This window comes from Micromesistius poutassou (genome assembly GCF_964030765.1).
Source record: "Micromesistius poutassou genome assembly, chromosome: 5".
Classification (NCBI taxonomy): domain Eukaryota; kingdom Metazoa; phylum Chordata; class Actinopteri; order Gadiformes; family Gadidae; genus Micromesistius; species Micromesistius poutassou.
In genome coordinates, this window is record NC_140275.1 from 11,234,394 (window position 1) to 11,252,149 (window position 17,756).

The 17,756-nt window shown below is 44.1% G+C and overlaps 1 protein-coding gene across 1 annotated transcript in view; it reads left to right on the forward strand.

Moving 5' to 3' along the window:
• Positions 1-17,756, forward strand: part of LOC311343273 (netrin receptor UNC5C-like) — a gene marked incomplete at its 3' end in the record, with an annotated part of 149,673 nt that overhangs the window by 115,516 nt on the left and 16,401 nt on the right. Inside the window, exons 8-11 of the mRNA XM_084468150.1 lie at positions 1,642-1,698; positions 7,531-7,722; positions 14,872-15,089; positions 16,789-16,924. Of these exons, the coding sequence (XP_084324276.1) occupies positions 1,642-1,698; positions 7,531-7,722; positions 14,872-15,089; positions 16,789-16,924 (603 nt within the window). The remainder of the gene's footprint in view (positions 1-1,641; positions 1,699-7,530; positions 7,723-14,871; positions 15,090-16,788; positions 16,925-17,756) is intronic.

Here is a 17,756-nt window from a genome sequence, read left to right on the forward strand (position 1 = left end):
TTTGATAACCATTTTTATGACACATTGATCAGGGCCTACTGACTGGGTGCTCCTCAGTGTCACTAAAGATAACATGGCTTTTCACTGTGTGTGTGTGTGTGTGTGTGTGTGTGTGTGTGCGCGCGCATTGATTGCTGTGTGAGAGAGAGAGAGAGCGGGGGGGGGTGGGGGGCAGAGAAAGAGAGTGATGGTTTGAGTGACATAAAGAGTAAGAAAACTTCCCTGTGAGAGTTTGCCTGTAATAAAAAAAGTTTGGAAGGTAAAAGTTATAACTAGAGACCGTAGTTGGCCTCTCTTACGTCAGGACTTCGCTGTCACAAAATGTAGTCCCTTCACTTCACACAAAAGCTGAACACAACACACATCATCAAAAAGCCAGTTTAGGGTTCGGAAGATGTCTGATAGACATCCAAAGTCTATTATATGTCCAAAGACAAATTCTAATTGTCACATTGTCTTTTTGAAGAAACGCATGCCACCGTTGGCGATTGTGTGCTTGATAATTTATTAAAACTATTAATTTTGAAAATAAATCAGCTTATTCCTCTCCCCACTCTTCTTTAGTCATAGTCACTTAGTCACGTTTCTCCTTTTGTGGGCTGCTTTCGAGTTTTAGTATTCAACTCCCAGGGCTCCTTTGCATAGTTTGTGTTTCCATTCTAGCTGCAGCATTTATGTGTCATCCATTGAACCCCCATTGTTTCTGTTAGAACAAAGACGAAGACCTTGTCCTTGGACTAGTTTGACTAGCTGGACTTCTGTTGTATATTTTGGGATTTTCTTGCACAACAATTCTACATTCTACATTCTATGTTACAAAAACACAATAAACAAGAATAAGCCGTGGTGAAAAATAGACAAAGACAAAGCGCAGTGAAGTCTGGCCACCAAGTCAGGATATGTGTTCATGTAATTAAAACCGGAAAAAAAACGAAAAAATTAAAAATAAATTAATAAATCATCAACAACAACCGACAGAGCGCGGCCCCTCTGTCTTCCTATTTCTATGTTATTGTTTTCTGCATTTTTTTGCGTTGTGTTTAAACCTCACCCCTCTTAACCCTGCCAAAATGCCCCGACACGTACGGCCGAGTCTGTGGAGCTTGGGCTGTGCTCTGTCAAGACCGTCTTGCCGGTAAAGGAGCTTTTTTTTTTCTCGAGAACGGCTTCGGCTTTATCAATTATACACCGCGGGGCGTTTCAATTATAAAGAGCCTCGTCTCTTGTCACAGACCTGCTGTCTGCCCCGAGTAAGTGGACTCACTCGGTACGTCACACAGCACTCACTGTCCGTGTAGCCCTGCCTGTGGGGAGGAACTCTTACACAGCCTTCTGTCTGAGCTCTGGGAGGGGATGAGAGGTATCACAGGCTGAGGGAATAATGTCCTACAATAGAAGAGGCTCTCTGCAACACTCATTGCTCATGCTACATTCCGCGTCCCGCATTTTTCCTTTGATTGTGTTTTTCAGTGTCTCTGTTCAGTCAGTGTGCTTTGTTGTCCTTTCCCATTTCAGTTGGTTCTGTTTGTTGATGCCTTCTCTCCATTTCATTTAGTCTTATTTTGTATTGTGTTTTTGCCATTCCTCCCACACGCCGGCCATTCCTCCATCCCTTCTTTTTTTGTCTCTCCTTTCTCCAAGGTTCATTGTTTCAGAAGGCAACAGAGAGCAAAGAAAGGAATGATTTGGGATTCACATGTGAGTTGTTTTATGTTTTATACCCGTCCTCACCGGCCTCCTCTTCAGTGCCTAATTATTTCCGCCTTTGATACAGCCCCCTCTCTCTGGGTCCTTTTGAGTGCCCCCGGAGTTCATGTTATCATTTAATATATATATATATATATTTATATATATATACAGATTTGTTTTTCGTTTTTTCTTGATGTTCGTCTAGGTTTCCATGATCGTCCCGTTATATCTTTATTAATTACCGAGAAAAACAAAGACGAAAGGAAATACGGTTGTTTCATCAGTAACATCTCATCTGCTAGGGGTTTTCAGACGGGAGTAAGACATTTGGAGCCCACTGCAGCACTGCGAATCAGCTTTATAAATGGGCTGCAAAGTGTTTCAAATAGTGACTAGTCACCCCTCAATGTGACACATGTCCAATCAAAGCAGGATGTTACAGCAGGACATGACATAACAGCTAGTGAGTCATTCCGGATGTGATCATTTCATATCTGAAGTGGTCTGACTTTTTGTTCAAAAGTGTCTCAGGCCCCAGAGGTATAATTGTCTCGCTCTCCCACTCAAACAAAAATGGGTGTTTGTTGAAGCCACAAAGAAACGCTCTGTTTGAGAGGATATGATGTGGTTACAATGAAAAAAATGTAACACTCTGAAAAAACTGGAAAGTTCAAAATTCATGGTCAAGGAAAGATGGCTGATAGTTCAATTTGCAATATCATGCAATCTCAGTTTAAAGGGTTGGTATTGATTACAGAATCCATAAATTGTCATCCCAACAAGATGTAACATTAGCCTGAACATTTCCGTTTTCTCTTTAAATTATCCACCACAATTCTATCTTTCTTTCTCTCTGTCTTACCTGATCCTCCACGTCAATGATTGTTGCCAGTAACATTGAGCAAGTCGTTCTGCAGTGCCTTGGATTGGACAGTGGGTATTATTGGCAGGAAGCTCAACCAATCAATATGCAGGGATCCATGTTGACCATGTGGGTTAACGTTGGCTTCTGTTTGTGTGTGTTTGACAGTAATACAGAACACAGAACATGGACTTGTATTCATGATTCACATGATGCATAGCTATATATGCAAATATATACAGTTTGGCGGACCCTTGAGGTACCTAGCAATAACTTGAGTGCATACATTTTCGTCATGGATTGCCCCAGTGGGAATTGAACCACCAACCCTGGAAGTGTTCGTGCCATGCTCTACTACTTGAGCTAGACATGGCCACTTTGGCAAGATTCAAAGTGCAGGCACACACACACGCACACACACACACACACGCACACACACACGCACACACACACGCACACACACACACACACATACACATACACACACATACACACACACACACACACACACACACACACACACACTCAGTCACTCACTCTGTCACACACACGCTCACACTCACTCACTTACTCACTCAGTCACCCACTCAGTCACACACACACACACACACACACACACACACACACACACACACAACACAAGCTCTTTCTTATTTGTGATAATGAGGATGATGCAACTGAATAGCTCTTGTTCATCCATGCAAACACTGGGAGCTCCAGACACACTGTCCATCCATTTCGCAGTGTCAAGAGTGCAGGGAAAACACAAGCACTGTATTTACGTCCGACCTGTCAGGCGATGACAGTGTGTTGAGTCAAGGGCACGCAGTCAGGCAGTATAACAAAAGGCTAATGGACAGTGAGTTTAAAACAGTGGTGGTATGACAGGAGGATGAAGAGGGGCACCTAGAGGGCTTAGTCCTGTGAGGAATGAAGTGTTCTTTCTGAGAATCTCTCTGGCATTTCCGTAAACATGACCTAATATAATAATGTTGTTTTTTTCAATATAATGGTTTTGCCCCTCAAACATGAAACAATTTTTCAATTTGGTGGAAAGTGATACACAAAAAACATTTACGTTAAAAATAAGCTTTTAAAACGTGAGGGAGGACTTTGTTTGTCTAGCGTTAATTGGTACACACATGGTGGGTCATTGTAATCACTAGTGGGGACACTTTCCATCGCTAGGCTTAGTACTCGTATGGACTCCTTGAGCAAGGCTGGAAATGTATTTCTCATAGAAATACATTATAAACATTATGTGTTAGAATAGAATTGAGAATCAGAAATGCCTGTTAGTGTTTAAGAAATATGCAGGTGAACAGGGATAGCTTAAACAAGGAGAAGTAATAACAGACCACTTTGGACGACAAAATGTTTTCAGGCAGAACATTACTAAAATATGGAGAGGACACTAGTCTAATATTGGAAAATTGAACAGTTTATTGGACTGTAGCTCATAAAGTTCCCCATTGAGATCGTAATATTCTTGCTTATTAACATATTTGGAAGCAGTCCTTGTTTATGTGGTATGGGTGCTGTTAGGCACTTTTACTCGGTGCAAATTAAACAAGAACAAGTGTGTTTCCATATGAAGCATTGCAGAATAATTATTAATCATATATTAAGAATAATTAACTTCATAACGGCTGTGTTTCTGTTATTAATGTCTTTGAAATATAAAGAGAGAGTTTTTGCTTTGTATAATTACTTTACTTAAATGTCTAATACAAGTGTGAGAATGCAGCTGTATTATTACATCATATTCTACCTCTCTTCATACAAATGCAATACTATTGCTAGAGTTTTTACAGCAGTGATTGTTTGCACAGAAGAAAGGCATTTGAATAACCCTGGAGTCAGCTTAGTAGTAAAACTTAGTAATCACAGTATCTAGGTTACTTAGATGGGAGAAATAACATAGGATGTTTCAGCTGTCAACAAATCCAGTTGTTGATGAGAGAGAGAGAGAGAGAGAGAGAGAGAGAGAGAGAAAGAGAGAGAGAGAGAGAGAGATCTGAGCTAAACAGTGAACAAAAAGGGCAGAATTTGTTTATTTTTATTTCAATCCCAACTGTCACTACGGTGTCAATCGTGCAGAGTACACAGACCGACTCACATGGCAAAAATAGACCATCACCTACTTTACCGATCCCAATGGTCCACAGCACGAGAAAAGGAAAACTAATTGATCCCGTTACAAGGGGAAAATAACACATCCAGTTAGGCCTGTGATGCCATGTGATTGCTTACGGCTGTAGTTTCAAGTCCTATTCTGCTTTACTGCTTTTTTTCTGATTTACTCTGAAGACATTTGGAAGACTCTTTTATCCAAAACAACTTACATTGGATTTGGGGTGTGGGCAGAGGTAAGGTTAGGTTAGGCTGCACACCTTTGGGATCAAACGCACAACCTTTCAGCTAGGAGTCCCAACACCCTAGCCACTATGATGTCCAGTCTCCAGTCCATTTTAACTGATGTGTAATTCTCAATTATGATGCAAAATAGCTGTCAGTGGGACTTTTCATTTTAAGGTGAGAACCAGATTATAAACCACTGGTTGAGGGCCAACAAATTTAATTAGGGTGATATATAAATAAATAAATAAATCTATTTCGGTACACTAGTAATTGCTATTTAGTAATTGGACTATTTAATCATCTTTCTCTGCATGTTTGAGCAGGTTTGGGTATATTGCATAGAAGGTAGCAGGCTGGGCCCGCAGTGCATGTCCTTCTTGGGATTCATTTCTCCTTTTGGATGACACGAGCAAAAACATTGTGCACATATTACAAAAAAGCCATGTATTGGAGACATACACAAGTCGCACAGAGACGTCCGTCTGAACTGGCTCCAGGGTTAGTCAATCTATTTTAAAAAATAAATCCTAAGCTACCCTATAATTATGAGGAGAGGCATGGATCTCCTGATGATGTCGTACCGCTCCAAAATAAATCAAAGAGCGTGTGTGGACATGTCCAGTGGTTTTAAAGATTTGCTGCCAAGCAACCCAGCACTCCACTGATAACACACGCAGGACGGACCTGTCCGTGTGTGTGTGTGTGTGTGTGTGTGTGTATGGGTATGTGCCCGTACGTCTGCGTGTGTGTCTGGGTGCGTGCACCCTGCTAGCCAGCACAAATCCGATAGTGCACTTGCTCATGTGGAGGTGCACCATCAAAAGGAGTGTCAAGCTTTCATGTGTCTCCAAGGTCATGCTTTTTAACTTGCTCCATACGAAGCAACGGCATGGCACCACAACAAGCAGCCAATTCCCCCCCCAGCCAATGAGTCAGTGTGTTTTGCTGCTAAAAGCCAGTTATCTGCCTCTCAACTTAAAGGAGGGATTAGAAGCAGCATTTCCTACACCTCTCTGTCTTCTCCTTAATAGCAGCAGACAAATCCCCTCCTACCAGCTACAGAGAACATGATTATATGAGAGGGAGGAACACACGCACACACGCCGGAACACAGATGCATGGACGCACGCACGGACACACGCACAGACACACGCACAGACACACACACAAACGGTGGCGTGCTTGTTGCTGTGTGGGCTTGTTTGTTTGGAGGCTTTGAAGTTCAATTGCCTTCCCTTTAAGTTTTGCTTCTGCCCTCTTTTCCTTTTTCCCTAATCTCCTTTTCTGCGAGTGTTCTTTTTCCCTCATCTTCCGTTTCCACACCTCTGCCCCAAGCCCCCCTTTCAAGCTCTTTTTAATTTCCTTTATTTTTAATCCTCTTCAGCATCTTGTCCCGCCTCTCCGTCTCACTTCCTCCACTCTCATTGGCTTTAGACTCAACTGTGTTACTAACAATTGGGTCTCTCCTTCCCTTTTGCGCCGTTTCTCTATGCAAACAAGGTATAAGTTGCACTGAATATTTATTTATAATCTCAACAAAAAAAAATACTTAGATGGCTTGATGGTTGAGGCCATATCCAGCCTCTCATCCAGCCTCTACCTCCCCCTCTTCCTCTCCCCTCTTGTATCACTCCCTCGCTCCACTGCAGGTGTCCTCCTCCACCTTCCCCCCCCTCCTTATTCCCTTCTCCATCACAATCATGCTCTCTCCTTATTCTCCTACCTGCTCTCCGTTTCCAGGGTCTGCCTTTTGCGCGGGGGGGGGATGATAAAGCCGATGGCGGATATCATTTCTCTCACGCACAATCGACCTCTTCTGAGGCGTCGTCATTGTCTCATCACGTTTCATTCATTCCTAAACTTTCTTCTCTCCCCCACACTGTCCTGTACAACGGTACTCATGCATAATAAGCAGGGGCCCTGTGTGCAAAAAAATGTAACATTAAAAAGGCCCATTAAAGTTTCATCGGTGGACGTTATCAGACCTGTAAAATACTTAACAAGCGCGTTAAGTTTTAAGAGTCCACGTAGGCCCCCTGTGTCTGTCTAGACACACGAGCGCGCTGTTGCTGTCCAGCAGGGACAAGGCTGTCTGAAAATTTATTTGAGATCCGATCACATGAGACGATTATTTATTAAACCTTGACTACATTTGTTATACTCACTGCCTCTGAAAAAGAAGCATGGAATTATATTAAATATGGATCTATTGTTTTGAACTAATAAGCTTCATAATTAGCTTCAAATGTATGTTTTGCTTTTTATGTAGGCAATGTTTGGCGTGCTCTCTTTGTCTTTCTCCTCCTCTCTTCACTCTCTCACCGCAATTCAAAGCGCCTCATTGGGCATGGGAAACATACATACAATTATAGTATAATGAGATGCAAAATAATATGCATATAATAGTATGTAAACACAATGTAAACACATTTACATCACAGTAGCATTACATAAATGAAAATGACAGGAAATTGTAAACATTGTAATTAGGGTTTTTAGTACAAGAGATTAATATGATTTTCATTTCAATTATTAAATTAAATCTCTCTCTCTCTCTCTCTCTCTCTCTCTCTCTCTCTCTCTCTCTCTCTCTCTTTGTCTCTCGCCCTTCTCCACAGCGGCACCCAGTGCGGACGACGTGGCGCTGTACGTGGGCATCGTCATCGCCGTCATCATGTGCCTGGTCATCTCCGTCATCGTGGCGCTCTTCGTCTACCGCAAGACGCACCGCGACTTTGACTCTGACATCATCGACACCTCGGCGCTCAACGGCGGCTTCCAGTCGGTCAACATCAAGACGGCGAGATCAGGTGGGACGGCCGGGGGAGAAAAAAAAAAACGTTCCGGAAAGGGGAGTCAAACACCGGGAACGCTATCATTCAATTGTAGTTCGTTATGATTGCCTTAGCCATCCGATATGAGTGTGAAGTGCGCAGTGGGAATATCTGTTTTTGGAGATGCATTTTAGATTTAAGATCTCTCCCCGGGTCATTCCGGACCGTCCAGCGGGGCATCTCTTCCCTGATTCGTTTGGGGAATCCGTCTTACCTGTCGATCACAGGGGTGTGAGATGCAACACTTCTTAATGCCGGTGAGGCTCAGGGAGGGAAGGGAGGAGGGTGGGAGAGAGGGGGATGTATTTTTGGGTTGGTTCGTTTCCAAAATCCTCCTTTCTTCTGCCCTTCTCTGCCTTCTCACTCTTTACAACTCTCAAATCGTGCCTGCGTCAGTGGCGAGAACACATACGCGACGCAATTCATGAGTCTTCAAACGTATCAAGCGTACACTATGGTGTCGAAGAGAATTAACGCAGGAAGGAATGCAGCCCTAACCCTTATAGCCACAGTGCAAGAAAGCAATGTGTGTCCAAACTCGGGTCAAACAGAGAGGAGATAAAGTAGGCAACACAACCTTCCACACGTGGTCACCCATGTGTACGCTACACTGGGGCAGAGAGGACTAGCAAGGTGTACACACCCTATACAAACCATTTCACTACAAACAATCAGGAGTATACAAACAGACAGGAGTCAGACAGGGGTCACGTTGTCTCATGGATGCACTTGGACAGTTGCAGTGCCCTATCCAACACAATATGATCAAGGCAGAGAGGGGGGGTTTGAGAGATGGGAGGGGGGGGGGGGGGGGGGGACATGTGAGACAGAGAGAGGAAGACATGTGGAAATGTCGTACCTTATTCGTGTGGAGCCCCCCCACTTGATGGTGAAACCAGATGGTTTATGCATTGACCCTGCTGAGTTACTATGGACTCCACACGAGAACCACTTCACAGGCACATCTGGCCATAGGGGGACCGAACTGCCTTGCTCATTAACAGTTCCAACAGGCAGGTTATTGGCTCAAAGCAGCTGAGTCTGCCAGGACTTCTGGCTCTCCTGCCGTGACTTTTGAGTCTTCATCTGGAATAGCAGCTAGTGTCTCTTGTTCGCTCTCTCTCTCTCTCTCTCTCTCTCTCTCTCTCTCTCTCTCTCTCTCTCTCTGTCTCTCACTCTCTCTGTGATTGCTGTTTATCGGCATTGTTTACTAGCAGATGCAGTGAGCAGTTTTTGAGGCAGGGAAACGTCGGGCCTAGTTCATTCAGGTTGTCTTTCAAATGGACAGCCTTTAAAATAGACTTGCATTCACCCGATGTTATTCAGAAACAAAGAAAGGCATAATAATGTGAAAATATTTATATACATCTATAATAGAAAAACATATATAATAGCAGGCCTGTCGGACAAGTTACTCGGACAAGTTGGTCAGTGCGCATGTGCCGAGCAGTCTGCAGCTCACACACAAACATACAGCACGCACGAACGCACACATACACTGCACGCACGCACGCACATACAGACCGCATACACATATATATGCATGCACACGCATACGCGTGCGCGTGTCGCAGACGTTTCAAGTCAAAGGCAGCGCAGGACACTGCATCCGCACACACATGCACACACGCACGTGCACACATGCACGCGTAGACACACACTGCACACGCGTGCGCGCGTGGACGCAGACGTTGAAAGACAACGGCAAGATCGATCCCGCATCCCGCAATGTCTTGCGATATTGATATCCCGCCCCTCCCCCCTTCCGTCTGTTTTAACGGCCCCACCGTCGTCAAACTCTGGCAGGTAAGACGTTCTGCTAGGCTGGGTGGCCCCGCCCGTTCTGCCGGCGATTTGAGTTCGCCCCATGGTTCGCCCTGCAGAAGGGTCTGGAGAAGAGCAATACATTTCTTTCTAGTTTCGATACGTTTTTTCAACAGCGATGTCCGCATCAAGTGTGTATCACCCTCAGGGTCGAATCTCCTGATATAGAAATGCGGCAAAAATGTGTGAAACGTAATAGGTTAGCCACAAAATGTTATATGTTAACATTATAGGCAAATTGTTATTATATTATGCGCTCAGATTACATAACAGATTACATGTTACATAATGGATTACAGATTACATGTTACATAATGGACTGGGCTTTCCACATTATGGTTAGCAGCTATGGATTTAATTACAACTAGAGGTTGAGCGCGCAGAAACTCTAGTGTATATATAGTGGAAAGCATAGTGGAAGATGGGCTCTGCAAGTCCATGCCGAACCACTCACCAGTAGTACTTCATGTATTTTAAACTGCTTCAAATATTCTCTCTCTCTCTCTCTCTCTCTCTCTCTCTCTCTCTCTCTCTCTCTCTTACTCTCACCATCGGTCACTCAATCGTTCTCTCTCTCTCTCACACACACACTGCTTCAAGCATTCTCTCTCTTTCTCTCTCTCCCTCTCTCTCTCTCTCTCTCACTCTGTCTTTCTTTTGCTTCACACACACATACACAACTGTGCACAAGTGAATCCAAGCCTCCTGCTCCTCCTCCGACCTGCTTTACTGTGGAGATGCCATCAAAGTGGCTCCATACCCAAGCAGACTGTCTGTACATCTTCTCCGGCACTGATTTATCTACGACTGTCGGGAAACACTCTTCCGTAAGGCAGCACTTATCTCTCCTGCCTTGCCTCTTGCTCTTTATCGTCCTCTCTCTCTCTCTCGCCCTCCCTCTCTTCTCTCGACTGCACCCCTTAATAATGACATTAACTTGCCATTTCCCGCTTGCCCCTTTCCTCATTTCTCGTGTGCTTTCTGTCTTTCTTATTATTTCAGTTGCATAGTGCCAAACAGTTTTTGTTAATACTGTCGATCTCACGCTGTCCTTTTGGTAAGAACAGAACACCATTGTATGTACACATCTGTCTCGCTCTGAACTGCGTCCCTGTTGTCCCGACTCCAAGGTAGACCTCTTCCTTCATCTCCACTGTAGTGGAGCCCATTCCACTGTCCCCTCGACTCTCTCCCTATCTCTCTCTCTCTCTCTCTCTCTCTCTCTCTCTCTCTCTCTCTCTCTCTCGCTCTCACTCTGTCTCTGTCTCTGTTTCTGTCTCTCTGTCTCTGTCTCTGTCTCTGTCTCTCTCTCTCTCTCTCTCTCTCTCTCTCTCTCTCTCTCTCTCTCTCTCTCTCTCTCTCTCTCTCTCCCTTTCTCTCTGTCTCTGTCTCTCTCTCTCTGTCTCTGTCTCCCTCGGTTGTTTTCCACTCATTAATAGTCTTCAGACAATCGACCAGAAAAAAAAGCACACACACACACACACACACACACACACACACACACACACACACACACACACACACACACACACACACACACACACACACCAATCTACAGAATGGCTGACAGTACAATGCGAGTCATGTTTGGCGCTGGGGCTGACTGCTGGTAATGGATGTGGGACGCTTTGTCTGAGCGATGTGGTTCTGAAATGATTTCAGAAATGCAGGATCTGTCTCCCCGGGTAGACAAGATTGTGGAAACACAGATCAGTTCTTATATGCACTGATTGATTATAATGAATGCACCAGGCTGGTAAAAATAGGTTGATTCCAGACTAAAGTAATGCTGTTGTTGTAAACCTGTTGGCTTTTCAGAGTGATCAATTATTATTGTAAATGATTGTGTTTCATGAATGCACATTTACCTATATGGTCGAGATGTTAATGTGCTTGCACTTATCTATCCGTTTAGGTGATTTGATCATGCACATGTGTGCTTTTGTGTATGTCTTTTTTCTGTATCTTTGTATGAATGTGTGTGTGTGTGTGTGTGTGTTTGTGTTTGTCTTAGCCTGTTTGTGTAGTATAATAGTGAAGCAGCATTAAAATTCAAGTCAGGGTGTGAAGTGAGGTTAGAGAGGATGGAATGCAATTTGGTAGACAGCGAACAGTGTCTGAGTGTTTTTTTGTTTATACATGTTTGTTTGTGTGGGTGCAGGTGATGTGTCGGTGTGTGTGTGTGTGTGTGTGTGTGTGTGTGTGTGTGTGTTGTTCATGTCTCCGTGCATAAGTGAGGGCTAGCGACATTTAATCAGCTAGACATTAGGATGCTTGTCACTCTGAGTTGAGAGACCATCACCAGCTCCCATTAATGAAGAGTTATCTCTCTCTCTCTTCCTGTCTCTCTGTCAATTTGCCTCTGTCGCTCTCTCTTTCTCTCTTTCTCCCTCTGCTTCTTGCTCTCTTGCTCTCTCTGTCTCCATTTCTCTCTCTCCCTGTATATCTCTCTCTCTCCCTGTATCTCTCTCTCTCTCTCTCTCTCTCTCTCTGTCTCTCTCTCTCTCTCTCTCTCTCTCTCTCTCTTGGATCTGCTTTCTTCTTCACTTTGTCTAATCTACCTAATTATCCCGCTTTCCTCTCAATTCAAATCCTCCTTTTTTAATTTTCTCTAAGTTGTCTTTCTCTGTCTCTGTCTGTTTCTCACTTTGTTTTCATGTCTCTCTCTCTCTCTCTCTCTCTCTCTCTCTCTCTCTCTCTCTCTCTCTCTCTCTCTCTCTCTCTCGGATCTGCTTTCTTCTTCATTTTGTCTAATCTACCAAATTATCCCGCTTTCCTCTCAATTCAAATCCTCCTTTTTTAATTTTCTCTAAGTTGTCTTTCTCTGTCTCTGTCTGTTTCTCACTCTGTTTTTATCTCTCTCTCTCTCTCTCTCTCTCTCTCTCTCTGAGTTTCCATACAGCCCTATTCCATTAGGGGATGGGTAGATTGATTAACATAGTTTAGCAGTAGGATAACTTCAAGAGGGATTCAGATTGGGAAATAGTAGCACCATCTGGCATGACTCATATGATAAACAAAACAAAAACTAGACTATGTTTTTTAACATATTTTCTATTTATTCGATTTAGTATGTTTAGTATATTGAATGGGACTCACTTCTGGACATTATAATTTGCGCCTACAGCGCCCATTTCGCAGAAGTCAGACAAGCTAGAATTAAACAGTTTAATAACGCTGTGCAGTCCCTGGGAATGGATGAGGGAGTGGGGAAATGTGTTTGAAAATGATTAGCTTTGTGAGGCAAGGCACGTGCTCCAGATAATAATCAGATTAACACTTTTGTTTTATCATCATCGTAATCTCAGTTTGACTGCATCTTTCCATTCTGCCTGCAGGTGAAAACAACAAATCCAAACTACTCCAACCATCAAATTAAATTAAACAAAAGCAGACTGCTCTTTGTTGACAGTGTAATGGTTATTTTCGCAGAGGAAAGAACTGTTGACTTCTTAATTGCTGGTAATTGTAGTCATTGAAGTGAAGTGAGTGCTACAATGTTGTTGCAGTAATGCAGCAGCAAACTCCTAATTGTCCAGTTGTTCATTTAATGAGCATGCTGTATAAGTAAATCAGTAGATCAGCTTTGCATCAAACACTTTCCAATGTTTGTTCATAACCTTCCACTAGGAGTAAGGAATGGACGGAAACGAGATGCACACCGTCTACCAATGTCTATCCTAGATAGATAGATAGATAGATAGATAGATAGATAGATAGATAACTTTATTACAATACACAATACAATCAGAAATACAAAAATACAATCACGAGGTAAGGGCAAATATTGATATTAAAAACACTACAATACACAATATGCAAACACTATACACTATATACACAATAAGATGCTTAGCAGTTCCAGGATAATATTAAATAATATTAAATACTGAGCAAAATGGAACTTGTGGATTTATAAGGTGCAAGAGAAGGAGAGATAAGGTGCAGTTTTGTTTACAGTGATAAGATTTTAATTTAAATTATTTGTGTGTATTGCGTGGGCGTTGCTGAGAAGCGTTGTACAGTCTAACGGCACCAGGTAGGAATGATTTCCTGTGCCGTTCTTTAAGGCATCGGGGTTGAATGAGTCTGCTGCTGAAGCTGCTCTTAAGCTTGTCCAGAGTTTCGTGGAGGGGGTGAGAGACATTGTCCATGATTGCCAGCAGTTTTCCCAGCATCCTGTCCTCCACCACCTCCTCCAGGATGACAAACTTAGAGCCAACAACAGACCCTGCCTTTTTAATAAGTTTATTTAGTCTGTTTGCGTCCTTCGCTTTGATGCCCGCACCCCAGGACACCACAGCGAAGAAGACGCTGCACGCAACAACAGACTCGTAAATCATCTGGAGCATCCGCTTGCAGACATTAAAAGACATTAAAAGGACCCGAGCCTCCTCAGGAAGTAAAGCCGGCTCGGGCCCTTCTTGTAGACTGCCTCTGTGTTTGTGGTCCACTCCAGTTTATTGTCCAGCACCGCACCCAGGTATTTGTAAGAGTCCACAACGCATCGGTCTGACCCACCAATGCAGACTGGAATGGACGGGGGCTTGTTCCTCCTGAAGTCCACCACCATCTCTTTCGTCTTCGCAAACGTTCAGCTGCAGGCGATTCTCCCCACGCCATTTGACAAAATTGCCGACCCCCGTACTCATCTTCCCTCCCCGCCCCTCTACACGCCCCACAATGGCCGTGTCGTCAGAGAATTTCTGTAGATGACACGACTCACGGCGGTACTTAAAGTCTGCAGTGTAGGCGGTGAAGAGGAAGGGTGACAGCACAGTGCCCTGGGGGGGCGCCGATGTTGGCGATCAGACGGTCAGTACGATTCAAGAGTTGTACAGAGTGTTGCGTCTTCCACCCCTGCGATTGACGGGCGCAGTGGAGTCCCTGATGCATTCAGGCGAGAGTGGCCCTGATTGGTCAGAAAAGCGCGTGCATTGGTCTACAATCTAAATTGGTTCGTCCAGAGGCAGGCGCAATAACCCTCGAAACAGCAGCGCATTTCACTTACTAATCGCTGACGGACGGCTAACAATCGTCACGCAAATATATATTCTCTATACTCTTAATTCCATTATCTACAGCACTTTAAAGCTAGCTAATACAAATAAATAAATCAATTCTTATATTGTTATTAATTGAATAAATACACAGTAGAATGCCAAATAAATATGCCAAAACTTTATCCCTCAGCGTAGCAACGCATCACCCCTCAATGTTTCTCTTTGTGGTTGCCTCTCTTCCTCTATCTCTCTCTCTCTCTCTCTCTAACCCTCTTTCTCCCCTGCTGTCTCTGTGCAGCAGATCTTCTGACCGCTACCCCAGACCTGACCAATGCGGCGGCCATGTACCGCGGGCCCGTGTACGCGCTCCACGACGTCTCTGACAAGGTCCCCATGACAAACTCTCCTCTGCTGGACCCGCTGCCCAACCTCAAGATCAAAGTGTACAACTCCTCTGGTCTGGTCACCCCCCAGGACGACCTGGGAGGGGACTTCACTTCGAAACTATCTCCCAAGGTGTGTGGAAGAGAGGGATAACCCTTTCAGACTGAATTCATTATGCTTTATCACCGGGCCGGGGGTTCATCTGGTATTCCAGAAAGTCCCCGCAGAATCCTATTAGAGTGTGTTCGCCACCAAAAGTTTGACGTGAATGTTTCATGCCCGAGATGTTATTATACATTCTCCACCTCAGACCGGCTACAGGGTGTCTGAAAGTAGGGGCCGTCCTACGGATGAGTAAAGACGTTGATATGAACTGATGCGTTAGTGTAAAGCCCGAAGCACGCGGCCGTGTCGGGATGGACGCAAAGTAATGTATTTGAATTTACGCTTTCAAACGTCAGCCCTGCTACATTCATTCTCTGTGTTCTTAGCCACACTAAAACAAAATAGATATGGTTCTCTGGCGTGCTGTGGCGTCTGTGCGCTGTGGGTTTTTTGGTCTGTTTTAAGGTGCTCGTTGCCTCTAAATCCTGTGGCACCATTGTATTAATCATCCAAAAGCTCAAATACATACGTATGTGTGCATTTTCATCCTGCTTCATTGTCTGGGATCTGCATTACGCTCATACTAAATAATTTGGTTGACTATGCTAGGATCGTGTTTAAATATTTTCCTTAATGGATTTACAGGAAGTGAATTGACTGACTTATACTGGATTCTGTTCGAGTGTCTGGGCCTTTTTGTGTGACTGAAGCCTCGGCTGTATTCATTATTTATATGGACTGGAATTCATATTATCAGTTAATACCAGCACTCCATAATACCTAACTGTGCTGCAGGCCTATTGAGCCATTTACCAGTTTAAATATTTTACGAAATATGCATTATATATTACTTAACATAAGTCTATATAACTTATAATGGCCCCTTAATATTAGTCAGTGTATGTAATTTGTAGTATTGAATAATATTTAAATGTTTTTTAAACATTGTTTCTTTAAAATATAACCTAAAATATCCTATATACGTTATATAAATTGAAGGAAATTATTTTAAATAGGAAGTGTAAAATGAAAGAATAAATATGCTGGTGTAGACTTTTTCATATATAGCTACGGAGAAAGAAACCGCTTTGAGCCCTGATATAAAAGTACATCGCAACAGTGTGGCGCCAGCCCCCTTCTGGAAGCTTCTTCCAGTTATATGGTGCATAAAAACAAAAAGCTGCTCGGTAGGCACCCTGGGAACGGTAAAGCAGTCAACCCACCAGTGTCCAGCAAAGCGCCGGAACGCTGGGTTAGGGGTTCGAAATAAAGCCAACCAACAGACAGCAGTGCAGAGCTTTTATCACATAAAACGTGGATTTAGGCTTCACAGGCTTCTGCTGTTGCGACGTCAAACAAAGCTGTAATCTGCTCGCAGGCGTTTCGAGAGCGCAGCGTCACCTGGGTAAAAGTGTAGAGAGAATTCACTTTGAGCCCATTTTTAAGGTGGAGCATCCAAGCTTTCCACTACGCCATAGGTGAGCACCAACACCGGGTTGGGCTTCAGCACTCAGCTCCGCAGGAGGGCGTTGGCCACGCCGACGCCGAGAGCCTGTGCTGCTTCATAACAAGGGTCGAGCGGTGTCTGAGGACCTGAGAGCACGAGTGGGCTCCGAACACAGAGGCACATCAGAGATGCTTAGATTTTGGCTCTGAAACTGTTTGCGATGACGATCGCACCGATGGCTGAACGTTCCGTTGCCATCTCCTCCATCCCGTTGCCTAGGTGACCCAGTCCCTCCTGGACAACAGTGACACCATGAACCTCCGGAACCAGAGCCTGGCCAGGACGCGGGACCCCTCGTGCACCGCGCACGGCTCCTTCAACTACCAGGGGGGACACCTCATCGTGCCCAACTCTGGTACATTGGTGGACACACGCACGCACGCATGCGCACACACACACACACACGGACACATACACACATGCAGAAACACACACATGCACACACACACACACACACACACACGCAGAAACACACACATGCACACACACACACACACACACACACACACATGCACACACACATGCAGAAACACAGACAAGTACAAACACACAAACACACACATGCAGAAACACACACATGCACACACACACACACACACACACACATTCAGAAACACACACACACACATACACACACACACACACACACATTCAGAAACACACACACACACACACACATGCAAAAACACAAGAAGGTGTTTATTGATAGGAGTCGTGTAGAATACAGTTTCCCAGAGATGTGTGGGTGGATGGTTGCCATAACAATATTGGATCTCCAAGTACAGATTTGAGCCTAATCAACGGCACATTGATACCATCTCAGGTTTTTGGTTCACATATTTTAAGGTTGTGAGTTTGAATCGATGGTTTTTGTTTCACATCAGCGAGTTCTTCCTGTGTCCGTGTCAATGTTCTTCAGGGTATTTTCTCTATGTGCTCCATGGAGGACGCACTGCTCTTAGGGAAATGTTTGGTTTAATGTTAACGCAGAAGACATATTTCCCAGTGAAATAAATACTTGCACAGAGTTTTATCCTGAGGCAGACCTCTAAAGTAAAAGCATAAAACCCAGGAATGACAACATGAGCAAATACAGTGGGGTTCTATAATTTACGTATTGTACTACTACCTCTTATGATACTAGTTTAGCCTAACATACTATGTGGGAAATACCAGGGCAAGCGATG